This window comes from Hyperolius riggenbachi, chromosome 3 (genome assembly GCF_040937935.1).
Source record: "Hyperolius riggenbachi isolate aHypRig1 chromosome 3, aHypRig1.pri, whole genome shotgun sequence".
In the NCBI taxonomy this organism is placed as follows: domain Eukaryota; kingdom Metazoa; phylum Chordata; class Amphibia; order Anura; family Hyperoliidae; genus Hyperolius; species Hyperolius riggenbachi.
This window is the reverse complement of record NC_090648.1, coordinates 99430984-99457727: the sequence shown is the minus strand read 5'-3', so window position 1 is coordinate 99457727 and position 26744 is coordinate 99430984. Positions and strand designations below refer to the sequence as shown.

Below are 26744 nucleotides of genomic sequence, written 5' to 3'. Positions count from 1 at the left end.
CAGGCAGCAACTTACACAGAAAGCATAGGTCTTACAATGAACATTTAGACCTGGCCTTTTAGTTTACTATACCAGACGTTTTAGTATATCAGGGTTTACTATAACGAGATTCAGGGCCGGCCTTAGGTTTCACAGCGCCCTGAGCGAATCCTGATTTTGTGCCCCCCTTCATCCTCTTCACGCGTGCGCGCACACACACAGGCCCATATGCAATTCAACTTTTCTCTTGAGTTACCTCCTAGGACAGTGGTTCCCAACCTTTTTGATGACAAATGGATGGAAAGAGTGCATTATCCTGAATATACTTAAAAATTAAGGCTACAACCTCAGGAATATTAATAAAAACAAAATCAGTGGGACAGTTAGCTGCCCCCCCCACCCCCACACACCCTTCATTTACAATGATAGCACAGCACCGACAATTTGCACCATGTGTTATAGCCGCAGTGCACCCCCCTCCCACAAAGAAAAAAAAACGCCCTCAGACTCAGTATAGGTAGATAGCCAGGTATAAGTGCCCCCAGTATAGGATCTCATGTGTAGGTGCCCTCAATATAGGTTGCCAAGCATAGGTGCCCCCAGTATATGAAGTCAGTTGAAGGTCTCCATCCCCTCCTATAGGTAGCCAGGCGTAGGTGCCTCCAATATAGGTAGCCAGGTGTTGGTGCCTCCAGTATAGGTAGCCAGGTGTTGGTGCCCTCAGTAAAGGTAGCCAGCTATAGGTGCCCCCAGTATAGGAAATCAGGTGTAGGTGCCCTCAGTATAGGTAACCAGCTATAGGCGCCCCCTTGGAAGCTGGCGCCCTGAGCGACCGCTCAGGTCAAAGGCCGGCTATGACGAGATTATACTGTATTAATCACTACATACCCTAAACACACACAAGTCCTAAGATTTGGACTGTCTTTATTCCAATTGTCTGACTGCCTAATATATTCTGTCCCTTGACAGCCTGACAGGTGCCCTTGTAACTTGGTAACATAATGTTATGCACGTCTCCTGCCAGTAGTGTTATTGTTGTGGCCGATATATATTATTTTAAAAGATAAAACAATCAAGTCATTCTTCTGATTTTTTATTTGGCGAGTTTTGTGCTCCTTCTTGTTTTTGTTTTATATAGAGGTGATTTTTTTTTGCTTATAGTGTACAGTAAAGCACATTGCAGAGGGTTGTGGTAGCAGCAAGTAGCCAATAGGCAGTTTTCCTTATTGCTGTAAAAATAGCAATATTAAAGCTGAGTAATGTTGTATTATCTCCTCTAGGTGGCGCCTCTGTACGTAAAGAGATTATACGGAACAAGATTCGAGCAATTGGGAAGATGGCCAGAGTGTTCTCCGTTCTCAGGTGATGCAGCTGCTACATGTTGACCTCTTATCTCCCTGAACACACACAGCTTGCTATTCACCTGTCATTCACATTAAAGACCTAATACGCCAAGGGCTGCTCCTTCAGGCACTAAATATAGACCTAGTCACTACAAGATGCATTGACTTGTGCGTCATGTTTGGCCAGTTCTAGTGCTTAGGCTGCATGGAGCTTATGGGACTGAGATGAAGACGATGGAAATTTTTGCACATCTTTGTTTACTACTGACATCAGGCCTGGATTTACCTCAGAGGAGCCTATAGGCACAGATGTCCTGGCACCCTAGACTTCGTCCTTCATGAACCTACAAATGCCACCGAACCACATCACAAGTGTGCTGGCTGGCCTAGCTGTCACCTCTCCCTTACTTCCCTTACCCATCACAGGTAGCGACAGCTGCCACTTAGTATTAGATAGCCAGAAAAGCCCTCAATATTAAGTAGCTGGAGGTGTCCCCAAGTATTAGGTAGCGAGAGGAACCTCAGTATTAAGTAGGTAGAGGTGCCCCTGACTGAAGGGAGATCTGGTCAGTGGAATGCCGAGAGCTGTGTGAGTAACCTCTCATTTACACTCTCATCAGGACTCTGCATAGGGAAGGAGAGAGGGAGGTGCTTGGGGAGGGGAGTGAGCTGCCTTTCTATCATCAGGCAGGCGCCTGTAGGCACGTGCCTACAGTGCCTTATGGTAAATCCAGCCCTGACTGACATGCAGCATTTTTTCTCTCAAGCTTATGTAATCATAAAGCGTAGCCATTGTCCCTCTTGGTTTTGTTCAGATATTAGCAGTTTTGGCTGGAGCACGCCAAACAGGCTCCAATTTTCTTGTGGAAAGTATAGGAACAGTATGCAGAGGGAAGGAAAGTGGTATTTCAGTTCAGACTTTGGGAGTGAGGGCCAGTTCAGACAGGCGCTGAACCACCAATAAACGACAGCCTCAGTGCTCATCGCTTACAGAGGAACTTAACTGAAAAATAGTGTGTGTGTGGGAGGATAGGGGGGGATAAATCAAAACATTGCAAAGTAAGAAGTTAAAAAATAGAAGAGAGATCAAGAAATGATTGATATTCGCCATGTCATTCGTTCATGTTGTTTGATCCACAATGACCCAGTACATCATCATCTTTACTACTGGCAGACAAGAAAAAAAAACTAGACCGCACCGACTGCCATTATCTATAACCACACCCACTAACAATGCGATAGGCTAAAAGTTTTTTTTATTTATAGATATACATATGCACAGAGGGAGATACTGGTTGCTTGGCAGTTAGAAACAGCCATTATTCCCCACGATGCAACAAGGTTCACAGAAAGGAAACTTTTATGACATTGGTCATGACATCACACTGTGGGAGGGGTTTCACCACAATATCAGCCATACAGACCCCCTGATGACCTATTTGAGAAACAGTAGAGATTTCTCATGGGAAAGGGGTTATCAGCTACTGATTAGGGTGAAGTTCAATCCTTGGTTAAAGTTCTTTTTTAAAATGTACCAGAGGCGAAGCACCCTCATGTATTTTACCATATATATCAGTGGGAACATAAGAGAAAACACCTACCCTGCTCTCTGTTTCATCCTTCACTGCTCAGCCTGCTTGTTAAAATCCCTGACTGAGCATTCAGTCTGACTTTGCTCAGGAATCATTATAGCTGAGCCTGTCTTCTCTGATATCTTTTCAAGCCCAAGCCTGCCCCTTTGTGGCTCTGCTTTCCCCTTTCTGTATACTGCAGCATCACAGAGAGCTGTGATGAGATGGGAGGAGCTGCTAATGTAAGGGTACATTGAAAAACTTTTTTTTAATCTATATTTGTTAGTCATAAGAGGTGATTTCATTTTGAACTCAGCCCTCTAAATAATACGCATTTGTGAAGAACTGTGTTTTGCATGGAGTTTTTTAGTAAAAAAAACCACAAAAAATGGCACACCAGAGCGGCAAAAATACCAGATATAGTATTTCTTTTGTAAAATCTATCGGGGGAGATGTCTATTTTGAGCCAAAGTGTACATTTCTGGTTTCCTTTAAGCAATGTCCATACAAATTATTGGACAGCCTTCAGTACTGGCTTTTACCATCGTTAGCACAAACACTGCGCTCGATCGCGTCATTCCCCATTTTCTTGTTGCATCTGGCCGAAGTTTGGCAGATGCTTTTCTGCTTACTAGCAGAAAAGCATTTGAGCGAGGCGCCACACAGCAGGTTCAGACGTCCGTCTGAACGAGCCTTAAGTTTCAAGTAAACATTGCGATAATGACTTTATATGTGTCCATACTTTAAAGGGCACTTCCATTGTAGGATTTGTACACATTTGATAAGGAACCTAGAAGAGTTTTTCTACACACACCTCTCACCTTTTACCATTGATAATATGGAGGTGCCTTTCAAAATGGACGCACATGTGATATAGATCCCGATTAGAAGGCATCACTTTATAAAGTGAAATACAGTGTTTTGTGCTGGTGGCCTTGGATTTTGCAGCACAACTTCTTTCATCTGATGGATGTGTCAGTGTAAAGGCGGCCACACAACATACAATTTTTTTAAATTTCTTTTCAATTCAAGAATTGCAATCAAATTTTCTGATTCTGATTGTAACATTTCAAAAATCTGATTAACCACTTAAAGAGAACCCGAGGTGGTATTTACTCAGGGCCGGCCCGCCCATGAGGCGGGGTGAAACGTTTGCCTCAGGCGGCACTTCTGGGGGGGCGACACCCGCCCTTCCGTGGGTGTGGAGGGCCGCCCGAGCTGGAGGGGATAGCGGGCAGGAAGGGGGTATTGGGCCTAGCGGCGGGGAGGGGGGTCGGACCCCCCCTCCCTCGCTTGGGTCCCCCGTCCTCCGCTCCCCTCCAGCTTGTTAAGTCGCTGGCTGGCTGCAGCTATAAGAGGCAACGGGCGGGGATCACTCACCTCTTCCTCGTTCCAGCGTGCGCTCCACTGACGTCACTTCCTGCGGCGGCGAGTTCTTTAAAGTTTGCCTCAGGCGGCAAATGGTCTAGGGCCGGGCCTAGATTTACTTATGCTAGGGGGCACAGAGGCTGGTTGTGCACACTAACACCAGCCTCTGTTGCCCCATGGTGTGCCTCCAAGACCCACCTGCGCCACTTCCCTCCAATCAGCGGGAGGGAAGGGACGCGGGCGGGTAGCGCCGATACGGAGGAGGCAGGGGAGCGGTGCTAACAGACAGGCAGAGGTAAACATTGTGCTGGCGACACGCTGCGTGTCGCCAGCACTGCGAGGGGTATAGCGGCGCGCAGGGGGGTCCTGGAGGCACACCATGGGGCAACAGTGCTATTGTGCACAACCAGCCTCTGTGCCCCACTAGCATAAGTAAATCCCACCTCGGGTTCTCTTTAAGCCTATCTGGACGAATATTCTCATCCAGATAGGTTGCGTGCACTCCCGCCGCCGTTAGCCCAGCGATCAATGAATGGGATTATAGATCCCATTCATTGATCAAAGTCCCCCACAGAAAAACAGACAGCCTCTTATCAGAGGCTGCGGTCTTTCTGTGTAAAAAAAAAAAAAAAAGTTTCCCGTCGTCATTCTTGTTCCTGGAAGCAAGATCGATCGCTTCCAGGACTTTTTGACTGTGGCCATCTTGTGGCCAAATAGTAAAACTACACCGACATCCATTTTTTATTAAATAAATACATTATTTTACATTTAAAATTAGCTGTTTACCTCCCACAACAAAAATTACCCAAATAAAATTTTTAATAAAATTTTTTTTTAAAAATTACAATTAAAAAAAAAAAAAATCAATAGTGCCCTAAGGGACTTAACTTTTTAAATATGCATGTCAATGGAGTATATTAATATAATTTTTTACATTATAGGCTTGTAAATAGTGATGGACGCAAATTGAAAAAATGCACCTTTATTTCCAAATAAATATCGGCGCCATACATTGTGATAGGGACATCATTTTAATGGTGTAATAAGCGGGACTAATGGGAAAATAAAATACATGGGTTTTAAATACGGTAGCATGTATTAATTTCAAACTATAATGGCCAAAAACTGATAAATAAGGATTTTTTTTTCATTTCTTTCTTAATAGTCCTGTTAAAATTGATTTAGAATAAAATAATTCTTAGCAAAATGTACCACCCAAAGAAAGCCTAATTGGTGGCGGAAAGTGATGAGTAGTGATAAAGTTATTGGCAAATGAATGGGAGGTGAAAGTTGCTCATATGCAAAAAATGAACAACCCTGTGGGCTGAAGTGGTTAATGTACTATACACATGTGTTACATTTTTTCCCAATTATGAAAAAAATTGATTGCAAGCTCTGAAAAAATTGCTTGAGTCTATGCATTCAGAAATAGTCAATCTTTCCTACTTCATTCAATATTCATAAAAATTGGTCAGAAAAATCCACCACTCTCAATCAACTTATATTGATAAAAATGGGAAATTCGATCAGATTTCTTGAACAAATTAAAAAAAAGTTTTAGATTTTTCTGCATAACCAATCAGTTTTATTGAATTGGTGTACAATTGTATCATGTTATTGTATCATTTCATTGTATCGTGTGTGTGTGTAGCCATCCAATAGGCTAGAGCTCTACGTAGATAAATATAATCATAAATAATTCATACATATTATTCATACATATTTTTTCTCTTATTTTTGTTCAAGTATTTAAATTGTCATCTGCATCCTAGTGGAAAGCTAATACTTTCCTTATTGCTGTGAGGGAAGTGTGGACAGCCGCTTACACAAATCCCAGAGTGGTCTGTATCTCTAATTCTCAAAAAGCAGCATATGGGTGTAGAGCTGGATTTCTCAACTCAGTCCTCAAGTACCACCAACAGCGCATGTTTTGCAGAAAATCATAACCATTCACAGGTGAGGTGTCTCAGCAGAGCTCGGTAACTACCTCTGGATTTCAACAAAACATGCACTGTTGGGGGTACTTGAGGACTGAGTTGAGAAACCCTGGTGTAGAGAACGTGTTTCATCATCACAATGACATAACGGTGTCATGTGATCCACAAGGTCCCCTGCCCTGTCACCATTATGGAAGCAGCAGATAGTGGCATGTAAGCAGGTAATAGTGAGAAAGTAATCTGACAAGAGACTTATAAGACCCCTCTTTCAGTTAATGGGCTATTTAATTTTGCAGGTGGTAGATTGGAGATCCACAGGGAACAAACTTTCTCTGTGGTTCATCTCGATTTACAGTTCAGTCTACTTTCCATTATAAAAGAACCTTTGTATAAGCCTGAGAGTGTGTGTCTGTGAGATCCGCTATTGAAGCAAATGCTTGAGTGAGTTCTGCTAGTAACAAGGTGTTTGTTTCACAAATAGAGACCAAAGCTGATATCTCAGTCTTAGGTAGTTTCCAGTAAGGTGAATCCCTTGCTGCCTTCTCACATTTCGTGGATTCTCAGGAGGTGAGATCTCCCCACCAGAAGGGCTTTGTGGCAATGGATGGAAATCCTCAGTCATGTCAGAGGGAGTCTCCAAGAGAAATAGAAAGATCTTTACAGATTCTTACTAGTAGAATTGGCCTCCAAAAAGGGACTATCCCTTTTTGCAAAGACAGATAATTACAAAATACATTTTCATATACAGTTTATTTGGCAATGATGGCTATTTTTAGAGCTATTTCCATGGAAACAGTTGAGCTGACTCTTGGCTGAATGTCTGGCCTAAAGAGTTCATTTGATGACGCCCCTCCTGTGGCTGCTCCAGTCTTTCGGATAGACTTTCTCCTAATTTCCCCTAGAAGGAACAGGGATATTCAGCAGTAGCTCCCCCCCCCCCCCCCCCCCCCGCTGTTTCCTCAAGTGTTAAATGTCGCTGTGAAGCCCTTTTTCCCTTACATTTAGAGTCCAGGGCCCATATGCAATTCACTTTTTCTCCTGAGTTATCTCCTAGGAGATAATTTTCATATCTTCTTTAGAATAACTTTTAAGCATTTTACAATTGTAAAACTACCTAAAAAATTATGAAAAGGTCAAAATTAATTAGAGTATTTTCTTGCTTGCTGGTGGTTTAAAGGGCATTTTATGGCAAGGTGCGAAAATCTCACCTAGAAGAAAAGTTGAATTGCATATGGGTCCAGGTGCTGCTTGCCCTCTAAGGCTATGCTTTTGGGCAGGTTGTGGAGGGTTTTGGTAGTGGAAAAACTTAACTCGAAGTCAAGAAAGCTATATACTGTAGATTAGTATAGAACAGAATAGTTTAGAACGCGTTTGGACATTAAAGAGAATCTGTATTGTTAAAATCGCACAAAAGTAAACATACCAGTGCATTAGGGGACATCTCCTATTACCCTCTGTCACAATTTCGCCGCTCCTCGCCGCATTAAAAGTGGTTAAAAACAGTTTTAAAAAGTTTGTTTATAAACAAACAAAATGGCCACCAAAACAGGAAGTAGGTTGATGTACAGTATGTCCACACATAGAAAATACATCCATACACAAGCAGGCTGTAAACACCCTTCCTTTTGAATCTCAAGAGATCATTTGTGTGTTTCTTTCCCCCTGCAGTTCTCATGCACTGAAGTTTCAGGCTGCTCGTTTCTTCCTGCAAACAGCTTTGCCTTTGTCTGTAATTCCTCAGTATGTGAAAGCCCAGCCAGCTCAGAGGACGATTTATTCAGCTTGTAAAAGATAAGAGAGAAGAGAGAAGCTGCCCTAATCTAAATAATACACAGGCAGTGTGCATAGAGGGGCCTGGAAGGGGGAGTTCATAGCAGAACCACAACACTGAAGAACTTGGCAGCCTTCCAGGCACAGGCCGACAAGTCTGACAGGGGAAAGATACATTGATTTATTACAGAGACTGTGATAGTAGAAAGTGCTGCAGTTAGCCAGAACACATTAGAATAGCTTTTGGAACTTGTAGGATGATAAAAAACAGGATGCAATTTTTGTTACGGAGTCTCTTTAAGGGGCGCACTAGATGCTCAGAGATCAACCTGAGGATTGTAAGAAGTACTTACAGACACTAGTGTGACTCCACTTTGTATAGTTTAGTCACATTTTGTGACGTGGCCATTCTTTTTTAAGATCTGTAGCAGTGAGTAGATGATTTTGATGGGTGAAGCCGACAAAGGTCCGGGAAAGTTTATTAGGACATGTTGTACATGTATTATGGGCCTGTTGGTCAACCAAGAGATGAGACAGCTACAGTATATCTATGAGATGTAGTTCTGAAAATCACACTCAGTAATGGATAAGATCTTTCAGCAGTTCCATATCCAGAACAGCTTGTAGTTTAAGGTGAGGATGTAATGCTGCAAGTGGCAACTCTAAAGTGATGGTCAATGTTTTGGTCCACAGGGAGGAGAGTGAGAGTGTTCTGACACTGAAAGGACTGACGCCCACAGGAACACTGCCCCAAGGGGTCCTTTCGGGTGGAAAACAGACTCTGGAAAGCGGTAAGAATTACACTTGTACAAGGGGGAAGGAACATTGAAAGTGAACCCGAGGTGAAAATAAATTGATAAGATAAACAATTGTATCTATCCTCCTACTCCTAAAAATTACATTTTAAGATATCCCATGGTTTTATTTTATTTAAATATTTACAAAGTAGAAGTTTTATTGTCTCTTGTCAACTGCAGTTTCTCAAGAGTCCCACAGATGAAATCTATGAACGATTGACCCTTTTTTGTATCTGTCCCCTGTACTCAGAAGTTGTATTCTGCCAGAAAAAAAATGTATGGCTGTAATTCCTTATCAGTGAGGGTTATGCTATAATCCCACAAGGATCAGACAAGAGAGACACTGTCACCTGCATACTGTACCTGAAGGTTAACTCTTTCAGGCAGTAAAAGAAAAAAGAAACAGCCTGGTTATTAATATGTTTTGCACTGTACATACACATGTTTCTCTTATCATGTCACATGTCACCTTGGATACACGTTAACTGCTGTTTGGAAAACTGTACAGTTTTGGTTTTGCACAATATACACATACACCAGAAATAGGTATGCATCTTCTCATGGGTAAATGCTATACTATGATGCCACACTGCTTTTTTTGTTTTTTGTTTTAGTTACACCAGTCAATCAGGTTGATATCTAATTGTATAATCTTTTTGCAGTCTGACCACATCTACTGTATGTAACTTGAAGCCCGACCTAAACAACTTTTGACAATAATATTCTGTTTGCTATCCCAGATGCTGTACAGTTGTAGGCAATACTGCACACATTAACAATCTGAGTATAATGTGGAAGTCCTGTTTTAGTCCGATCTTCTGTTCGTTTGAATATGTGGCATGTATACCCCATGAGTTACACCATCAAATTAGTCCTCACTTCTGGCCTTTGCTCATACCTGTTTATGATTTATAATGATGAGACGTGCGGTCAAGAGAACCTAAAATAAAAAACAAAGGTAGTACCTGGTAAAATTATGGTAAGTGTAGTATGTGGAACAAGGGAAGACAAAGCAGAAGACAAGTAGAAGATAGGGGCCCATATGCAATTCACTATTTCTCTTGAGTGTTCTCCTAGGTAATATTTTCACAACTTGTCATACAATGGTTTTTAAGCCACTATCAAGCAAGAAAATACTCAAAATAAATTTGATAGTATTTTTTCACCAATTTTTGTGTACTTTTTCAATTGTAAAATGCAGAAAATTTGGTTTAAAGGAAAGATAAAAAATATCTCCTAGGTGATAACTCAGGTGAAAAAAATAATTGCTTATTATTATTATTATTATTATTATTTATTAGATGTATATAGCGCCAACATATTACGCAGCACTGGGCCATGGTCTCCTAAGAACTCACAGGTAGAAGATAGGGGCCCATATGCAATTCACTTTTTCACCTGAGTTTTCTCCTAGGAGATAATTTTTTCACCTTGTATTTAAAATAACTTTTCAGCATTTTGGAATTAAAAAAGTACCAAAAAGTTGTTGAATAACTACTATCAAAATTATTTTGAGTATTTTCTTGATTGCTGGTGATTAAAAATGCATTTTATTTCAAGTTATGAAATTATTAGGTAAACAGATACTAGTTGCGCTGGGTTTAACTGGTGTCTTGTATTATTCCCTCAATATAGTTTGCGTTCCAACCGTTATTCAATAGAACATATGAAAATTTATTCATCAATAAAATACATGTATTACATTAATTACATGCAAGTCAAGAAATAGTGGTGTATAGTTAATTCATTCAACCTGGCAGTCATCCACAGTCCCTCCAATGTGCACAAATTGCCAGAAAAAAAGGGTACCAATAAAAATATGTAAAAAATATAAAAAAATATGTATAAAAAATAGATCCTCAATATTTTGTAGAATGAACTTCCTCTGAAAAAAAGGGGTCATTTTCCACCCTGGCTCGAGAATATCCCAAAGGGACAAATGGCAAGAATCCGTAGGAACTGCACAGAGGAAAACCAATTTAAACAAGAGGCCGTGACATTGACAGATAAATTCTTGGAGAAGGGCTATCAACAAAATGACAGATAAAGCAATACAGATCATGGGCAACATGGATAGGGAAGAATTACTGAAAAAGAAACCCAAAAAGATAACAAATGAACATGAAATGCGTATTAATTTACAATACCATACAAACAACAAAAAGATACAGAATATCATCAGGAAACATTGGAACGTTCTTAAGAAAGATAAGACATTACACACCATCATTCCAGAAGTACCATCCTTTATATTCAGGAAAGCCAGTACGGTGGGCCTCAAGATTGCCACGGCTACCAATAAGGGAGACAAAAATAACAAACTTGGAGAAGGATTCATAAGATGTGGTAGATGTAACAACTGTAGGGACACGAGAGGCTATAACAAAATCATGGAGATCACCACACAACATGGTTGCATGAAAATTAAACAACTAATCACATGTGACACAAGAGGCATAATTTATTGCATCAAGTGCCCATGTGATAAATACTATGTAGGCAGAACCAAACGCCTACTGAGAGAAAGGATAGGGGAACATTTTAAAAATATGAAGAAGGGATGGGATGGACATCCCCTGTCAAGACATTACAAAGAAAAACACAATTGCAAAATTCAAGACACCAAATTTATGGGCCTGGAGATAGTAGGTAGAGATGCCAGGGGAGGTGATTATATAGCGAAAATGTCCAGTAGGGAGAGTTTCTGGCTTTTCAATCTAGACACCATGTCCCCCAGAGGCCTGAACGCAGAATTTGAGATATTTGGGTTTTTATGAATAAATGTGGCCCAGATCCACCCGATGAAAAAATCGAGTGAATCGGGTTTTTTGCGAATGTATGTGGCTGCAGCAGACCTATCCAATGTGGCAGACCATCCACATGTATACAGAATTGCCTATCCCCTCTACTACACAGGGGGGTATATATATCTATTTCTGAAACGTTACCCCTTCATTTACACGTATACTTCACTTATGTAATCCTGAAAACGTTTTTCAAATTTCAAATCGTTCCAATATGGTTGTGCCTTAAGAATCCAGATGCAGCCATATCCCCACTAGTATATATATATATATATATATATATATATATATATATTTATTTTTTTTTCTACACAACTTTTGCATATATGTACACGAATTTTTCTTGTGTACATGTAGCTCTTATATATATATATGTGTATATTTTAATTCCTTTTTATTTTTATTTTTTACTATCTGGAGTAGAGAAACATATATACAGAAAAATATATATGCAACACATGTGTGGACTGCTATTCAAGCGGGACAAGACACACTAGGACCCAGGAGACAATATGCTTGAAAGATGGGAGGGGGCAGCAGTATATATCAGCCTTGATGTGGCCGTCCACTTCACAACTGACTTTGACAAAGGCAGCCGCAGACTGCCGAAACGCGTTAGTCTTAACCCTTCCTCGGTATCATCCTACATTGCACTAGCGAGGACCTCTTGCAGCAAGCACTATAGACCCAACCTGTCTATTACCCTTGCTAACCGCAAATCAGCGGTAACCTAGCAATACAGGACGCGAGGAGGCAGGTGACGTCACCGGAAGTAGACCAGCCATCACCCGGAACTACTGCACCCGATCATTACGGAAGATCGTGGACACAACACGGAGTCGTACAGTGTTATCGAACCACCGGCCGGAGCTCGGATACACTAATTGGACCCCCGCAACTCTTTCAGCAGCCCCCGCCTGAGTACGTGAGTACGTGAATACTATTGTCAACAGCACAACTGGAAATCACTGCTGCCGTTCTGAGGAAGGAGGTGAGCTCACCTATGAACTTTATGAATTACACGTAACCTATATGCTGATTACAGCTCTGATGCTCGGTATCTAAAAACGTACATTCACATTGGAAGATTGACCTTGGTAATAGGTCCAAGAGAACTGACCCTCCGCAAGACCTTACTGTGACTCACATTGGGACATATTAACACCCCCTTTTTTTCAGAGGAAGTTCATTCTACAAAATATTGAGGATCTATTTTTTATACATATTTTTTTATATTTTTTCCATATTTTTATTGGTACCCTTTTTTTTTGGCAATTTGTGCACATTGGAGGGTCTGTGGATGACTGCCAGGTTGAATGAATTAACTATACACCACTATTTCTTGACTTGCATGTAATTAATGTAATACATGTATTTTATTGATGAATAAATTTTCATATGTTCTATTGAATAACGGTTGGAACGCAAACTATATTGAGGGAATAATACAAGACACCAGTTAAACCCAGCGCAACTAGTATCTGTTTACCTAATATAATCATTCTGTGTGAGGTGAGTGGGTCCCCACACCTAACTAGTTAGCAGCAGGCAATACAGTTATACTTACCTACCTAAGCGCCCTCCACCTTTCTAAAGTTATGAAAATATCACCTTGGAGAAAACTTAGTTGAAAAAGTGAATTGCATATGGGCCAGGGTCGCCTAAGAACTCACAGGTAGAAGATAGGGGCTTATATGCAATTAACTTTTTCTCCTGAGTTTTCTCCTAGGTGATATTTTTAAACTTGGAAATAAAATGCATTTTAAGCCACAAGAAAGCAAGAAAATACTCAATCATTTCGATAGTACCTTTTCACCCCTACTTGTTGGTACTTTTTTAGTTTAAAAGTTCTGGAAAGTTATTTTAAATCGAAGATTAGAAATTATCTCCTAGGAGAAAACCCAGGTAAAAAAAGTGAATTGCATATGGCCCAGGGTCTCCTAAGAGCTCACAGGTAGAGGATAGGGTCTCGTAAGAACTCACAGGTAGAAGATAGGGGGCCATATGCAATTCACTTTTTCACCTGACTTTTCTCCCAGGAGATATTTTTTCATCTGCAATTTAAAATAACTTCTCAGCACTTTTCAACTAAAAAAGTACCAAAAAGTAGGTGAGAAAGTATGATCAAAATTATTTTGAGTATTACCTTGCTTTCTGGTGGCTTAAAAGGCATTTTATTGACAAGTTTAAAAATATCACCTAGGAGAAAACTCAGGAGAAAAAGAGAATTGCATATGGCCCAGGATCTCGTAAGAACTCACAGGTAGAAGATGGCGTCTCGTAAGAACTCACAGGTAGAAGATGGTGTATTGTAAGAACTTACAGGTAGAAGATAGGGTTTCATTTGAACTCACAGGTAGAAGATGGGGTCTCGTAAGAACTCACAGGTAGAAGATGGTGTATTGTAAGAACTTACAGGTAGAAGATAGGGTTTCATTTGAACTCACAGGTAGAAGATGGGGTCTCGTAAGAACTCACAGGTAGAAGATGGGGTCTTGTAAGAACTCACAGGTAGAAGATGGGGTCTTGTAAGAACTCACAGGTAGAAGATAGGGTCTTGTAAGAACTCACAGGTAGAAGATAGGGTTTCATATGAACTCGCAGGTAGAAGATGGGGTCTCGTAAGAACTCACAGGTAGAAGATGGGGTCTCGTAAGAACTCACAGGTAGAAGATAGGGTCTTTTTAGAATTCACAGGAAGAAGATAGGGTCTCGTAAGAGCTCACAGGAAGGAAGATAGGGTCTCCTAAGAAGATAGGGGCCCATATGCAATTCACTTTTTCTCCCGAGTTTTCTCCTAGGGGATATTTTCAACCTTGTCATAAAATGCTTTTTGAATAACCAGCAAGCAAGGAAATACTCAAAAAAATTTGATAGTACTTTTTTCATCAAATTTGGAGTATTTTTTCAATTGTAAAATGCCTAAAAGTTATTTTAAAGAAAATATGAAAATGATCTCCAAGGAGATAACGCAGGAGAAAACCTGAATTGCATATGGTCCTAGGTCTCATAATAACGCACAGGTAGAAGATAGGGTCTTGTAGGAACTCACAGGTAGAAGTTAAGGTTTCATAAGAACTCACAGGTAGAAGATATGGTCTTGTAAGAGCTCACAGGTAGAAGATAGCTTGCTATTAGCCTCGGAAGAAGCACCACACTCGAAACGACCGTTAGGCTCATCGGCACCTACCGATGCAGCACCCAATTTATGTATTGGCTGACATGAATCACCAATAAACACCACATTGGCAGTGCCGACCACTTTCTTCATTGTATGCCTAGCGTAATATTGACAGGTGTGCCAGTTTACTGGACAATTGGTATACTGAGCATAGGATGTGCTCAGAAAATAAAATATGCACATAAAAAGGGTGTCAATTAAGAAATATGTACGGTACCTCCTGAATAAATGGCAAACATTACTGGTAAAGAAAGTTTTTTTTTTAAAACAAGATTACAATTCGTTACCGGTACCCATTCCTCTCTAGATAGATTGTGCTGCAGTGTGGTATTTCTGGCTTTTTGTGTGATTGTATGATACAGTATTTGCTGTCTGCAGATGTCTGTGGATGAAGGAGCGGGTGTCAGAGTGCACAGCGCTGCCGTACCCTCCTCTAAACAATGACCTTATGTGTAGGTCGTCAGTACCTGCAGTGTGAGGACGAGGTCTGGAATGTGATATGTGTCTGGAGAAGTTCTTCATGTGCGACATGTTTAGGAAATTGGAGCTCTGCTGTGTCATGCAAAGAACGGGCCAGAGATTAATGGGTGACCTCTCTCTACATTCACTGCAGCATATTTCAGACCCGTAAGGGGCAAAGGCAAAGACAACCTGAGGACAGCAGGGAGCCGGAGAGGATTAGTATGTCTGTTCTAATATACATGCAGTTAGGGGTTGTGAGAGGGTTTATTTAAAGGGAATGATCTGTATGGATTCACTCACAATTTCACCAGTTTTACTCTATTAGCAGGAGGCTCTGAGTATTGTTTACATTACGTGAACTTACAGGTTCATAGCGGTAAATCAGCATAGATCATAAGCACTCAGCTGTTTAAGGTCAATAGAGGTCCCTTTCCATTGTCTTAGAGGACACCCGAGGTGAAAATAAACGAATGAAATAAACAATGGTATCTATCATCTTCCTCCTAAAAATGACTTTTTAAGATATTCTACAGTTTTATTTTATATTTAAATTTACTTTTTAAGTTGTTATTGTTTTTGCTCAGTCACACATTCATTGAAGTTGCCAGAGCTAAAATCTATGAACTATTGACCCCCTTTTATCTCTTCCCTGCCCTCAGAAGCCATTTTCTGCTAGGAAAGTGTTTTATAGTTGGAATTTCGCATCAGTGAGGGTGACACTGTAGTCTGACCCAGTCCTGACAGGAACTGCCACTTACATACCTGATGTTTAAATCTATCAGGCAGAGAAACAAAAAGAGGAACACAGCATACTTATTTGTGTGCTAGGAGCTGTACATACACATCTCTATCTCATCATGTCACATGTCACCTTGGGTATCCTTTAATTATAGACTTGTACGGGGCGGGATTATAATTTGTTGGTGTATTGTCACCTAAATAAAATAGGATGCGACATGTAGATATAGAAATAAATAAAGCATAAAATAGGGTTTTTCTTGATAGTGTACCTAGACAGTTATGCAGTCCGGGTGGTCAGGAAATGGAAGGAAATAGCCAGAATATATGCCTTTGAACATTAAGCTGAATACTCACCTAACGACGTAGGAAGATGGATCACAGCGACATTCCCTGAGAAGCGTTCTCTGATCCATCCTCCTGCCGGCGTGTACACGTGAAGTCATGCAGAGTTCAAACTGCAGTCTGCGCTTGAGTCGTCAGGGATCTTAAAGATCCGATACACTGTGACAGTCTTTAGCTCTAGGCCACTCACTCAGCGGATTCAAGGACCATGCGTCATGTGCTCAGTTGGTGTCTCGGCACTGCAGCCTCAGCCCGAAATCTACCCGCTTGATGCATCTACCTGGCAGGGATCAGCAAGGGCTCAGTGGTCTCACATGCTGTGCTGTCTTAGCTCCGCCCCCCTACATGTTTCATCCTCTCACAGGGTTTCGTCAGGTATAGTATGTCTTTTGTATGAGAATTTTTAAAGCCAACAGTTGTTGGCATGCAGGATCAGGGCATGGTCTGATACTCCATGCCAGCGGCTCTGCCACAAGAGCATATAATAAAGGGGAGTGTGTTCTGTGTTTAAATAAACAATTCTGTTAGGCACTAAGGTGTCCCTGGACCTCTCTTGTGAGATTTATTTAGTAAAACTCTTTTCTTTTTGACTAATTTCCCCCCACCCACTAGTAGCAGAAATGGGTTAAAGATGTATGAGATTTTTTTTATTACACCATTAATATATATTACGTAAAGGGTCCAGGTGAATTTTGATTGGGTTTTGTAGGCTCCACCCACTTTTCTTAATATTAATCCCAGTCACCCAGTGACCAACCGTGCAAAGTTTGAGAACCCTGCCATTAACAGTGTAAGAATGGCTACAGTTTACATTTTTCCATTGACATTTGTATTTGTCTCCGCCCACTTTTTGGTTAAGGGGATAAAAAGTATCTTCTATGTTATTCCAGGTAATTTACTTTGTGTGTGCCAAATTTCAGCCATTGTTGAGTGATTGAGTAACAAACAACCAAACTTTCACATTTATAATATCAGTAAGATTTACTGTACAGTACAGTGGCCGGGCCAGTGCTCCCCCTGGGCTGCAGTCTCCCGTGTGATCATGGCTTTGAAGAAAGTCAACGTGAACACTCAGCTGTACCAGATCAGAAGCTGGGCTGAGGAAGTGGGTCACAGTGTTGCAGCAGGACAGGGTGCGGTGTTCAGGGTGGACGGGCGCTACTGTATCAAGGAGGCCATCCAGCTCATCATTCAGATTCTGGCTTCCAAAAGGGTGAGCAGGGAGAGGAGGTGACATTGGGGAGGAAGAGGTGTTAAAGTGCAAGCACACTGGGTCAGGTCAGGGGGGTGCCCTATACTCCAGAGTGTAATAATCATGGAATGGTTGTGTATTTATAAATATAATGGTTGTAGTAATGCTGCAATGTATGTGCTGTAATGTAGTATGCTGTAAGAAGGGTTATGTGATGTGATCACTAATAAGCTGTGTAGTCTGTAGGTCGGTGCAATAATATGTGGAGTGTGGTGGGTGCTGTAAGGGAGCATACTGAAGTGCAGTAATAGGTGGAATGTGATAGTGGTACAGTATTGTATGAAATGTGTCTGAGAGTGCAATAACCTATGTTATAAGGAAATAGTATTGTTTGAGTTGTCTATTGGGAGATTTGTGGAGCCGCAGTAAAGTATTAGGTGAAGGTAATGGGGTTGAAGGGAGGCATGAAACGTGATAGGGGGTGCAGTAATACATGGGACGTGATAGAGGGTGCAGGGATGAATGGTATGTGATAGGGGGTTCATGGATTCATGAGCCATGATAGGGGGTGCAGGGATGTCCTATGCTGTAAGCAGAGTTGCCGGCCCTGCATTCCCCTGATTGCAACCCACCCAGCTACTTTTTCATGCCACCCGGCTGGAAAAAAATTCTGGGGAGAATACTGTGATGTGGGAGGAAAATTTTGGTGCCTGGAGGAAACCCATACAGACACGGGGAGAACATACTAACTCTGTGCATGTAGTGCCCTGGCTGATAATTGACCCAGCGCTACTAGGCAAGAGCCCTAACCACTATGTCACTGTGCAGGTTTATGTTTAGAGGTTCAGCATAATATCGTCACTGCTTTTCTAACTAGTCTATCATATCTTTCCAGCACTGGCTTCAGTATATTCGAGTATCAGAAAAGCAGCTTGTACATTAGATTCTGGGAGTCACACAGCGCCTCACCCAGGGTGCTTCCTGCTCCCTACAGCAATGACTTTGTATGGAAGAATTGTACTGAGGCTCCTAGTTCCCATCCTCTGCCATTCCATCCTCCGCAGCCGCACAAGTCTGAGCAGCATGCAGCTGCAGGGGAAATTTCTGCTGCAACCCCATAAACAATCCTGCCAAGTCTGATGTTTTTAATATGTTCTTTAAAGGGAATTTGGTATGAAATGAAATGTCCTTATAGTTCTTTTCAGATCATGTTAATATAAGATTCTGCTAACTTCCTAAAAACGACCTACCTTGTCCCCATATGGCCACGCCCTTAGCTGTACTACACATACAAATCATATCATATTTTTTTTTTGCTTCAGTGTCTCTTTAACTGTACCTTCCTTATGTCAGACAGTGATTAGCTAAGCTCAGATAACAGGTCCAATAATACTTTATTTGTTCAAATCCCATACTGGGAGAGCAGAGAACTTTGTCATGTACAGGTAGTCACAGACTTACAAACACCCGACACACAAACGACCCACCGAAACAAACGGCCAAAAAATGTGAAGGTTTGATTCTGTGAGAACAAGTAAAAAATTCAAATAAAAAAGATGGCTGTGCGATTGGAACGCAATGCGTCATCTGCGCTATTTAGCGCTGCACTGCTGATTCCATTCACCACAGTGAATGGGTCAGCACTGCAATTTCCGAGAAGTGCATGCAGCAGTGCGATAGCGCATCACACGTCTGTGCAGCGCATATAATAATCTGAACATTTGTCAAAGAGCTCAAGAGGCAGCCACTGGGACGCGCTTAAGTGGCCACCTTGGCAGTGTTAGGGAGTCTTGCCTTGAACTCACTGAATAGGTACTGACCACAGCCAGGAACCCTGGTCTCCCATGTCAAAGGCGGTGCCCTTAAAGCAGTAGGATCAGCCATACTATGCCAGGGGAAAAAAACACATACATAAGTAGATAAATACTTGATCTACTTACATAACACATGTATTATACTGTCCACGTTTTGATTTCAGTGAATGTTATATAGTAAATTACAAGAATTCTGCTCCTGGTGGGGGACATGTCTTTTGCCCACAGTTAAGGCTAACTCGTGATGTCATTTCTGCCCTTTACTTTTTTTCTTGTCTCCTCCAATCGCTGAATCACTTCAGCCTTGCTTGTAAACACAAGTAAGTAGGGGATTAGGTTTCAGATAAGAAGCTGGCAGGGAAATAGAGGGAAGAGGAGGAATACATTATAGATAAAAAGAACCCCCAGCATGCAATTCTTTGGCACGACTACTAAAGGGCCAGTGTTCCTTAAGTATGTGATAACTCCAAATCCTAACAGCAGAAAAAGTTTTGAATGCAGGATTAGCATCTTTATCACTTAATACACTCATACCAGTTGCTGTTGAAATTTGATTTTAATGGTGACGATACCGCTTTAACCAGTATACTATCCAGCCACTACTCGTATGATGAGAACGGTAGAAGAGGTGTCTATGCCCCTCTACTGTTCTTACGTGTCGCTTACTATACGCGCTGCTGAACTGCGCACAGCAGCGCTTATAGAGGGATTGAGGCCTAAAATGACATTTTACTTTGATACACTGAGGGCACGGGGTACAGAGGTGACATGGCGGGGGGAGGGGAGGCAGAGGTGGCCCAGGAGGGGGACACTGAAGGCACAGGGGAACAAAGGTGACATAGGGACACTGAAGGCATGAAGGAAAAGAGGTGGCACAGAGGGGGACACGAAAGCACTGGGGAAACGGAGGGGTACACTAAAGGTACGAGGGAACAAAGGTGGCACAGAGGGAGACACTGGAGGCACAGGGGAACAGAGGTGGCACAGAGGGGGAAACTGAAAGCACTTGGGAAATGGAGGGCACAGGAGAACACTGGAAGTGAGGGGGGGGGGGGGGGGGGGGTAGAAAAAGTAAAGGGGACAGAGGTGGCACAAAAAGGGACACCTTTGTCCCTCTGTCACTTGCATGTATAAAAATTAACTATTTCAAACAGCAAAATAAAACAAGAAAAACAGTCTCGTTATTAATATGTTTTGCACTGTATAGTCAGATGATTATCTCATTATGCTGCTTCGGGTTCACTTTATGGGCTAGTGCCATTAGCGGGCACAATCACTTCCCAACAGCCAAGATCTTCTCAGATGTCCGACCACACAGCTGAAATAATAGCGGCGGTAGCGCACAAACTACTGCCACACTACTAAAACTACAAAGGGGATTTGGTTGTTGGAGAGGCGCCCATTATATTTATATTTGGTGTGGGTTAACATACAGAAGAAAAATTATTGTATAAAGACAAATGACAAAGACAAATTTATATATTTTATATTGCGCTTTTCTCCTGGCGGACTCAAAGCGCCAGAGCTGCAGCCACTAGGTATAAAGAGGTATTTTGCCTCATATATTGAGTTACACAAGTGAATGGGGAAAAAAGAATATTTAATGATCAAAAAACAGTTAGGACAGTTTCACACTGCAAACACAGCCACGCTCACTGCACCTCATCACACTGCCAGAAACAGGCCTTTAGGGAACACTGCGTTAGTACGCGGAGCTCCCTGTCTGGACACCAGCCACGCAAGAAGTGACCTGCACTTGCCATCACTTTCTCTTTTGGGTATGCTGCAGTGCACGAAAGCGTCAGGGATGTGGCAAACAAACGCCACTTCCATCGCGACGCGCCATACAGTGGCAGTAAGAGAGTCTCCATAGACTTTTATTGCCCGATGCTGGGGTGCAGTAAAAATATTGCACCACCCAGGTGTGAAAGGGCCCTTATACTCTTGACAACGTGTTTCACGGGTCGTCACCAGCTACCTCGGGTCAATAAAACAGACCTAAAATCAAAATAATCATAATTGCTTAACTCACATTCATTTTATATAGCATTACGTTTTGTATACGGTATATCAATTAACCACTTGCAGACCGCCTTAAGCCGATGGGCGGCAGCAAGGGCTGGGGCCAAACAACCGCAATACGCCCATCGGCGGTGTTTAGGGGTATTTACGCTAACGTGTGACAGAAAAAAAAATCTTCTATGAACTCGCCATACTCCTAACAGAATACCTTGGGTTGTCTTCTTTCCAAAATGGGGTCACTTGTGGGGTTCCTATACTGCCCTGGCATTTTAGGGGCCCTAAACCGTGAGGAGTAGTCTAGAATCCAAATGCCTCAAAATTACCTGTGAATAGGACGTTAGGCCCCTTAGCGCACCTAGGTTGCAAAAAAGTGTCACACATGTGGTATCGCCGTACTCAGAAGAAGTAGTATAATGTGTTTTGGAGTGTATTTTTATACATACCCACGCTGGGTGGGAGAAATCTCTCTGTAAATGGACAATTGTGTGTAGAAAAAAAAATTGTCATTTACAGTGATATTTCTCCCACCCATCATGGGTATGTGTAAAAATACACCACAAAACACATTATACTACTTCTCCTGAGTACGGCGGTACCACATGTGTGGCACTTTTTTGCACCCCAAGTGCGCTAAGGGGCCCAAAGTCCAATGAGTACCTTTAGGATTTCACAGGCCATTTTGCGACATTTGGTTTCAAGACTACTCCTCACGGTTTAGAGCCCCTAAAATGCCAGGGCAGTATAGGAACCCCACAAATGACCCCATTTCAGAAAGAAGATACCCAAAGGTATTCAGTTAGGAGTATGGTGAGTTCATAGATTTTATTTTTTGTCACAAGTTAGTGGAAAATGACACTTTGTAAAAAAAACCAAAAAAACAATTAAAATCAATTTCCGCTAACTTGTTACAAAAAAAAAAAAAAACTTCTATGAACTCACCATACTCCTAAAGGAATACTTTGGGGTGTCTTCTTTCTAAAATGGGGTCATTTGTGGGGTTCCTATACTGCCCTGGCATTTTAGGGGCCCTAAACCGTGAGGAGTAGTCTTGAAACCAAATGTCGCAAAATGACCTGTGAAATCCTAAAGGTACTCATTGGACTTTGGGCCCCTTAGCTACTTAGGGTGCAAAAAAGTGCCACACATGTGGTATCGCCGTACTCAGGAGAAGTAGTATAATGTGTTTTGGGGTGTATTTTTACACATACCCATGCTGAGTGGGAGAAATATCTCTGTAAATGGACAATTGTGTGTAAAAGAAAATAAAAAAATTGTCATTTACAGAGATATTTCTCCCACCCAGCATGGTTATGTGTAAAAATACACCCAAAAACACATTATACTACTTCTCCTGAGTACGGCAATACCACATGTGTGGCACTTTTTTGCAGCCTAACTGCGCTAAGGGGCCTAAAGTCCAATGAGCACCTTTAGGCTTTACAGGGGTGCTTACAATTAGGCACCCCCAAAATGCCAAGACAGTGAACACCCCACAAATGACCCCATTTTGGAAAGTAGACACTTCAAGGTATTCAGAGAGGAGCATAGTGAGTCCGTGGCAGATTTCATTTTTTTTTTTTTTTGTCGCAAGTTAGAAGAAAGAGAAACTTTTTTTTTTGTCTCAAAGTGTCATTTTCCGCTAACTTGTGACAAAAAATAAAATCTTCTATGAACTCACCATGCCTCTCAGTGAATACTTTGGGATGTCTTCTTTCCAAAATGGGGTCATTTGGGGGGTATTTATACTATCCTGGAATTTTAGCACCTCATGAAACATGACAAGTGGTCAGAAAAGTCAGAGATGCTTCAAAATGGGAAAATTCACTTTTGGCACCATAGTTTGTAAACGCTATAGCTTTTACCCAAACCAATAAATATACACTGAATGGATTTTTTTTTATCAAAGACATGTAGGACAATAAATTTGGACAAAAATGTATACAGAAATTTTACTTTATTTGAAAAATGTCAGCACAGAAATAAAAAAAAAATTGACAAAATTCATGTATTTTTTGATGAATATAATAAAAACTAAAACTCACAGCAGCAATCAAATAGCACCAAAAGAAAGCTGTATTAGTGACAAGAAAAGGAGGTAAAATTCCTTTAGGTAGTAGGTTGGATGACCGAGCAATAAACCGTGAAAGCTGCAGTGGTCTGAATTGAGAAAAAGGCTCTGGTCCTTAAAGAGACTCTGAAGCGAGAATAAATCTCGCTTCAGAGCTCATAGTTAGCAGGGGCATGTGTGCCCCTGCTAAACCGCCACTATCGCGCCGCTAAACGGGGGTCCCTTCACCCCCAAACCCACCCCTGCAATAGTTGGTCGTAGACTTGGTCGAGATTTATTTCTTCCTGGAGGCAGGGCTAACTGCTGCAGCCCTGCCTCCAGTCACGTCTATCAGCGGCACATTGCCGCCTCTCCCCCGCCCCTCTCAGTGAAGGAAGACTGAGAGGGGCGGGGGAGAGGCGGAGATACGCGCTGACAGACGCGCGTGGGGCAGGGCTGCGGCAGTTAGCCCTGTCCCAACCAGGAAGCGCTCCCCCGCTGCACCGAGGGGATTTGGGGGTGAAGGGACCCTCGTTAAGCCGCGGGATAGCGGCGTTTTAGCAGGGGCACGTGTGCCCCTGCTATCTATGAGGTCTGAAGCGAGATTTTTTCTCGCTTCAGACTCTCTCTTTAAGGGGCGAAAAGACTGTGGTCTTTAAGTGGTTAAAATCACACAGTCTTAGCTACTAAAGCTGGCAGTTTTACCAAGCATTGAATACCACAGCAACCACTGTCCAACCATCTGTTTTATGCCTCTATGAATTCCATCTGTCATCACTGGTTTATGGCCACTGCTGGCGGACTATGTTCCTCAGATACAGCTATCTTCCCTCTTATCTGATTGATTATAAATCATCTTATGTACCTTTCACTTACAAAACTGTCAAGGAAAGTTGTTAAAAACGTTTGTTCTGCAAGTAGCTAGAGTGCTTTAACCCCTTGCTTGTGGGGACAGGCAGAGTGTTTTTTTGAAACGGAGCAAAAATAAACATACAACTGGATTGATGATCACTTTAAATGCCTATCCAAAACAATGGGAGCTGTTAAAGTTATACACAACACAATAATACTTACATTATCAAGGTATGGATCATGGGCTCTTATTCTGTCTCGCCTGCAGTGAGCACTTCTGGCACGAGTCATATAACAAGTGTGGCCGCCAAGACCTCCCCATAACAGTTTGGGCACCATGACCCCCTTCAGCCATCCCACCACACATATACATATACTGTACATATACATACACATATATACACACACATTATTTTATTTGTAGTGAAAAAGCATGCCTCCAAACTTTTTGAGATAAGAAAGAGTGACACTAAAGCCACACCCCTACCACACCCATAATCACGCCCTGGACACACCCCTGGTCACACATACCGTAAAGATTTCATAGGAAAAACATGTTATTTTATAATTCAAACCACACTGGTCCTTTATATCCTGGTTCATTTTCCTTTTTATTAACATTTCAATATATCAATTTAAAGGATGGGAATAACGTTTAGAGTCAATTAAGCACATTTCTCAGTAGAAAAATGCATATTTACGCAAATCTGTACATCAATCCTGAAAGAGGGACACATGAGGAAGAAAGAGGGGCAGTGGGATTTAGTTCCCAAAGAGGGGCTGTCCCTCCAAAAGAGAAACAGTTGGGAGCTATGGCAAAGTCACAAAGAGATTTCCTTTTGTTAAGCAGACATCATATTGACCCCCTGTATGCTTGTTTCTTGCTGTGTAGTTGCCAGTGAGATGTAATTATTTTTTGCTCCTTAAATGGTGGCAGTGTTTTGACTCTGATAGCTTTATTGGACAGCTTATAACAGAAATGCTGATAGATGAAGTCCAGCACTGACTCTAAGTACAGTTCTGCTCTTGGTTAGGCTTCTAATTTGAATGACTGCTGAATCTTTATTCCTTTTGTGTTTCCTATACAGCCACAGTTGAAGCTCAGGAAGGTAAGAGACATTTCTCACCATAACAGGCTCTATATAAAACATGTACTGTCATAAATGTATGCAATATAATCACAACAAGTAATACAGCAGAGTACCGGTTATCTGGAACTCCGCTAACCAGCAGTCTCAACCAACCAGCACTAATCATTGGCAGCACTGACAGTGGTGGAAGCCAGTGTTTTGTGGGCTCTGCTGTGCTTAGACTGGGTACCACGGCTCCCCCAAGGTTAATATACTTTCCATTACTGTATCGTGTGCAGAGTTCATGTTATGTCTATAGAGTGAGGAATAGTACTGTATTAGCTAGGCCTATTTTTAACATCGAGTCTCAAGCAACTAGAAAGCATGCTTATCTGGCATCAGCTGATTCCCATCAGACACTACTTTCATTTGTAATATTTGTCCATTTTAACACTGTAGGTATCAAAACTGACACAAGAGGGTGCTATAGTGCAGTCAGATGATTACTGTGCAGTACTTCTAAATCTTTTCTTTTTTACAGAAATGTAGATCAAGGTTTACCTGTAAGACAGAATTGACCTGAAATCTGTTCGCTACCGCATTTCAAATCAAAGAACGTCCATTTTCGGGTATTAGGCGGTATTTCTCACTAAACTGTGGTAAGCAGAATAACACACATAAAGTCTCACTACATATTGATGCACTCTGCTTATCGTGCGGCAAAATGTTACTCATGTTACTCTGCTTACCACAGTTTATTGAATATACTCTTTTATTACTCTGATGTTATTGAACTTAAAGGGAAGGTTCAGGGAGTAGCAAAATAAAAATCCAAATCCACTTACCCGTGGCAGGCAGGACGTGCCCTCGGCGCCGCTTCGCAGGCTCCCGGTGGTCTCCGGTGGCGCGCCTGACCTGGCTTCTTCTGTGCTCCAATCTGCGTCTTACTGGTGCGCGCTGACGTCATCGAACGTCCTCCGGGCTGTACTGAGCAGGCTCAGAACTACTGAGCCTGCGCAGTACAGCCCAGAGGATGTCCGATAACGTCAGCGCGCACCAGTGAGACGCAGATTGGAGCACAGAAGAAGCCCGAGCTGGCGTGGCCAGGTCGGGCGCGCCATCGGGAGCATGCGAAGCATGCTACTCCCTGAACCTTCCCTTTAAAGAAAACCTGTAACTAAAAAACGTTCCCCTGGTGGGTACTCACCTCGGGTGGGGGAAGCCTCCGGATCCTATCGAGGCTTCCCCCGTCTTCCTGTGTTTCACGGCGGTCTCGCTGTGCCCCTCCGAACAGCAGGGATGTAAATATTTACCTTCCCGGCTCCAGTGCAGGCGCAGTATCGGCTCTCCGCTCGGAGATAGGCGGAAATAGCCGATCACTGTAGGTCCGCTGTAATGCGCAGGCGCAAATCTCCTGCGCCAGCATAGTAGAGAGGCCCGAAATAGCCGATC

The 26744-nt window shown here is 42.1% G+C and overlaps 1 protein-coding gene across 1 annotated transcript in view; it reads left to right on the top strand.

Annotated features, from left to right (window-relative positions):
- The window catches only part of PPP3CC (protein phosphatase 3 catalytic subunit gamma), a 69646-nt gene that overhangs the window by 31113 nt on the left and 11789 nt on the right, over positions 1-26744 (top strand). Inside the window, exons 10-12 of the mRNA XM_068274686.1 lie at positions 1260-1341; positions 8662-8759; positions 25311-25331. Of these exons, the coding sequence (XP_068130787.1) occupies positions 1260-1341; positions 8662-8759; positions 25311-25331 (201 nt within the window). The remainder of the gene's footprint in view (positions 1-1259; positions 1342-8661; positions 8760-25310; positions 25332-26744) is intronic.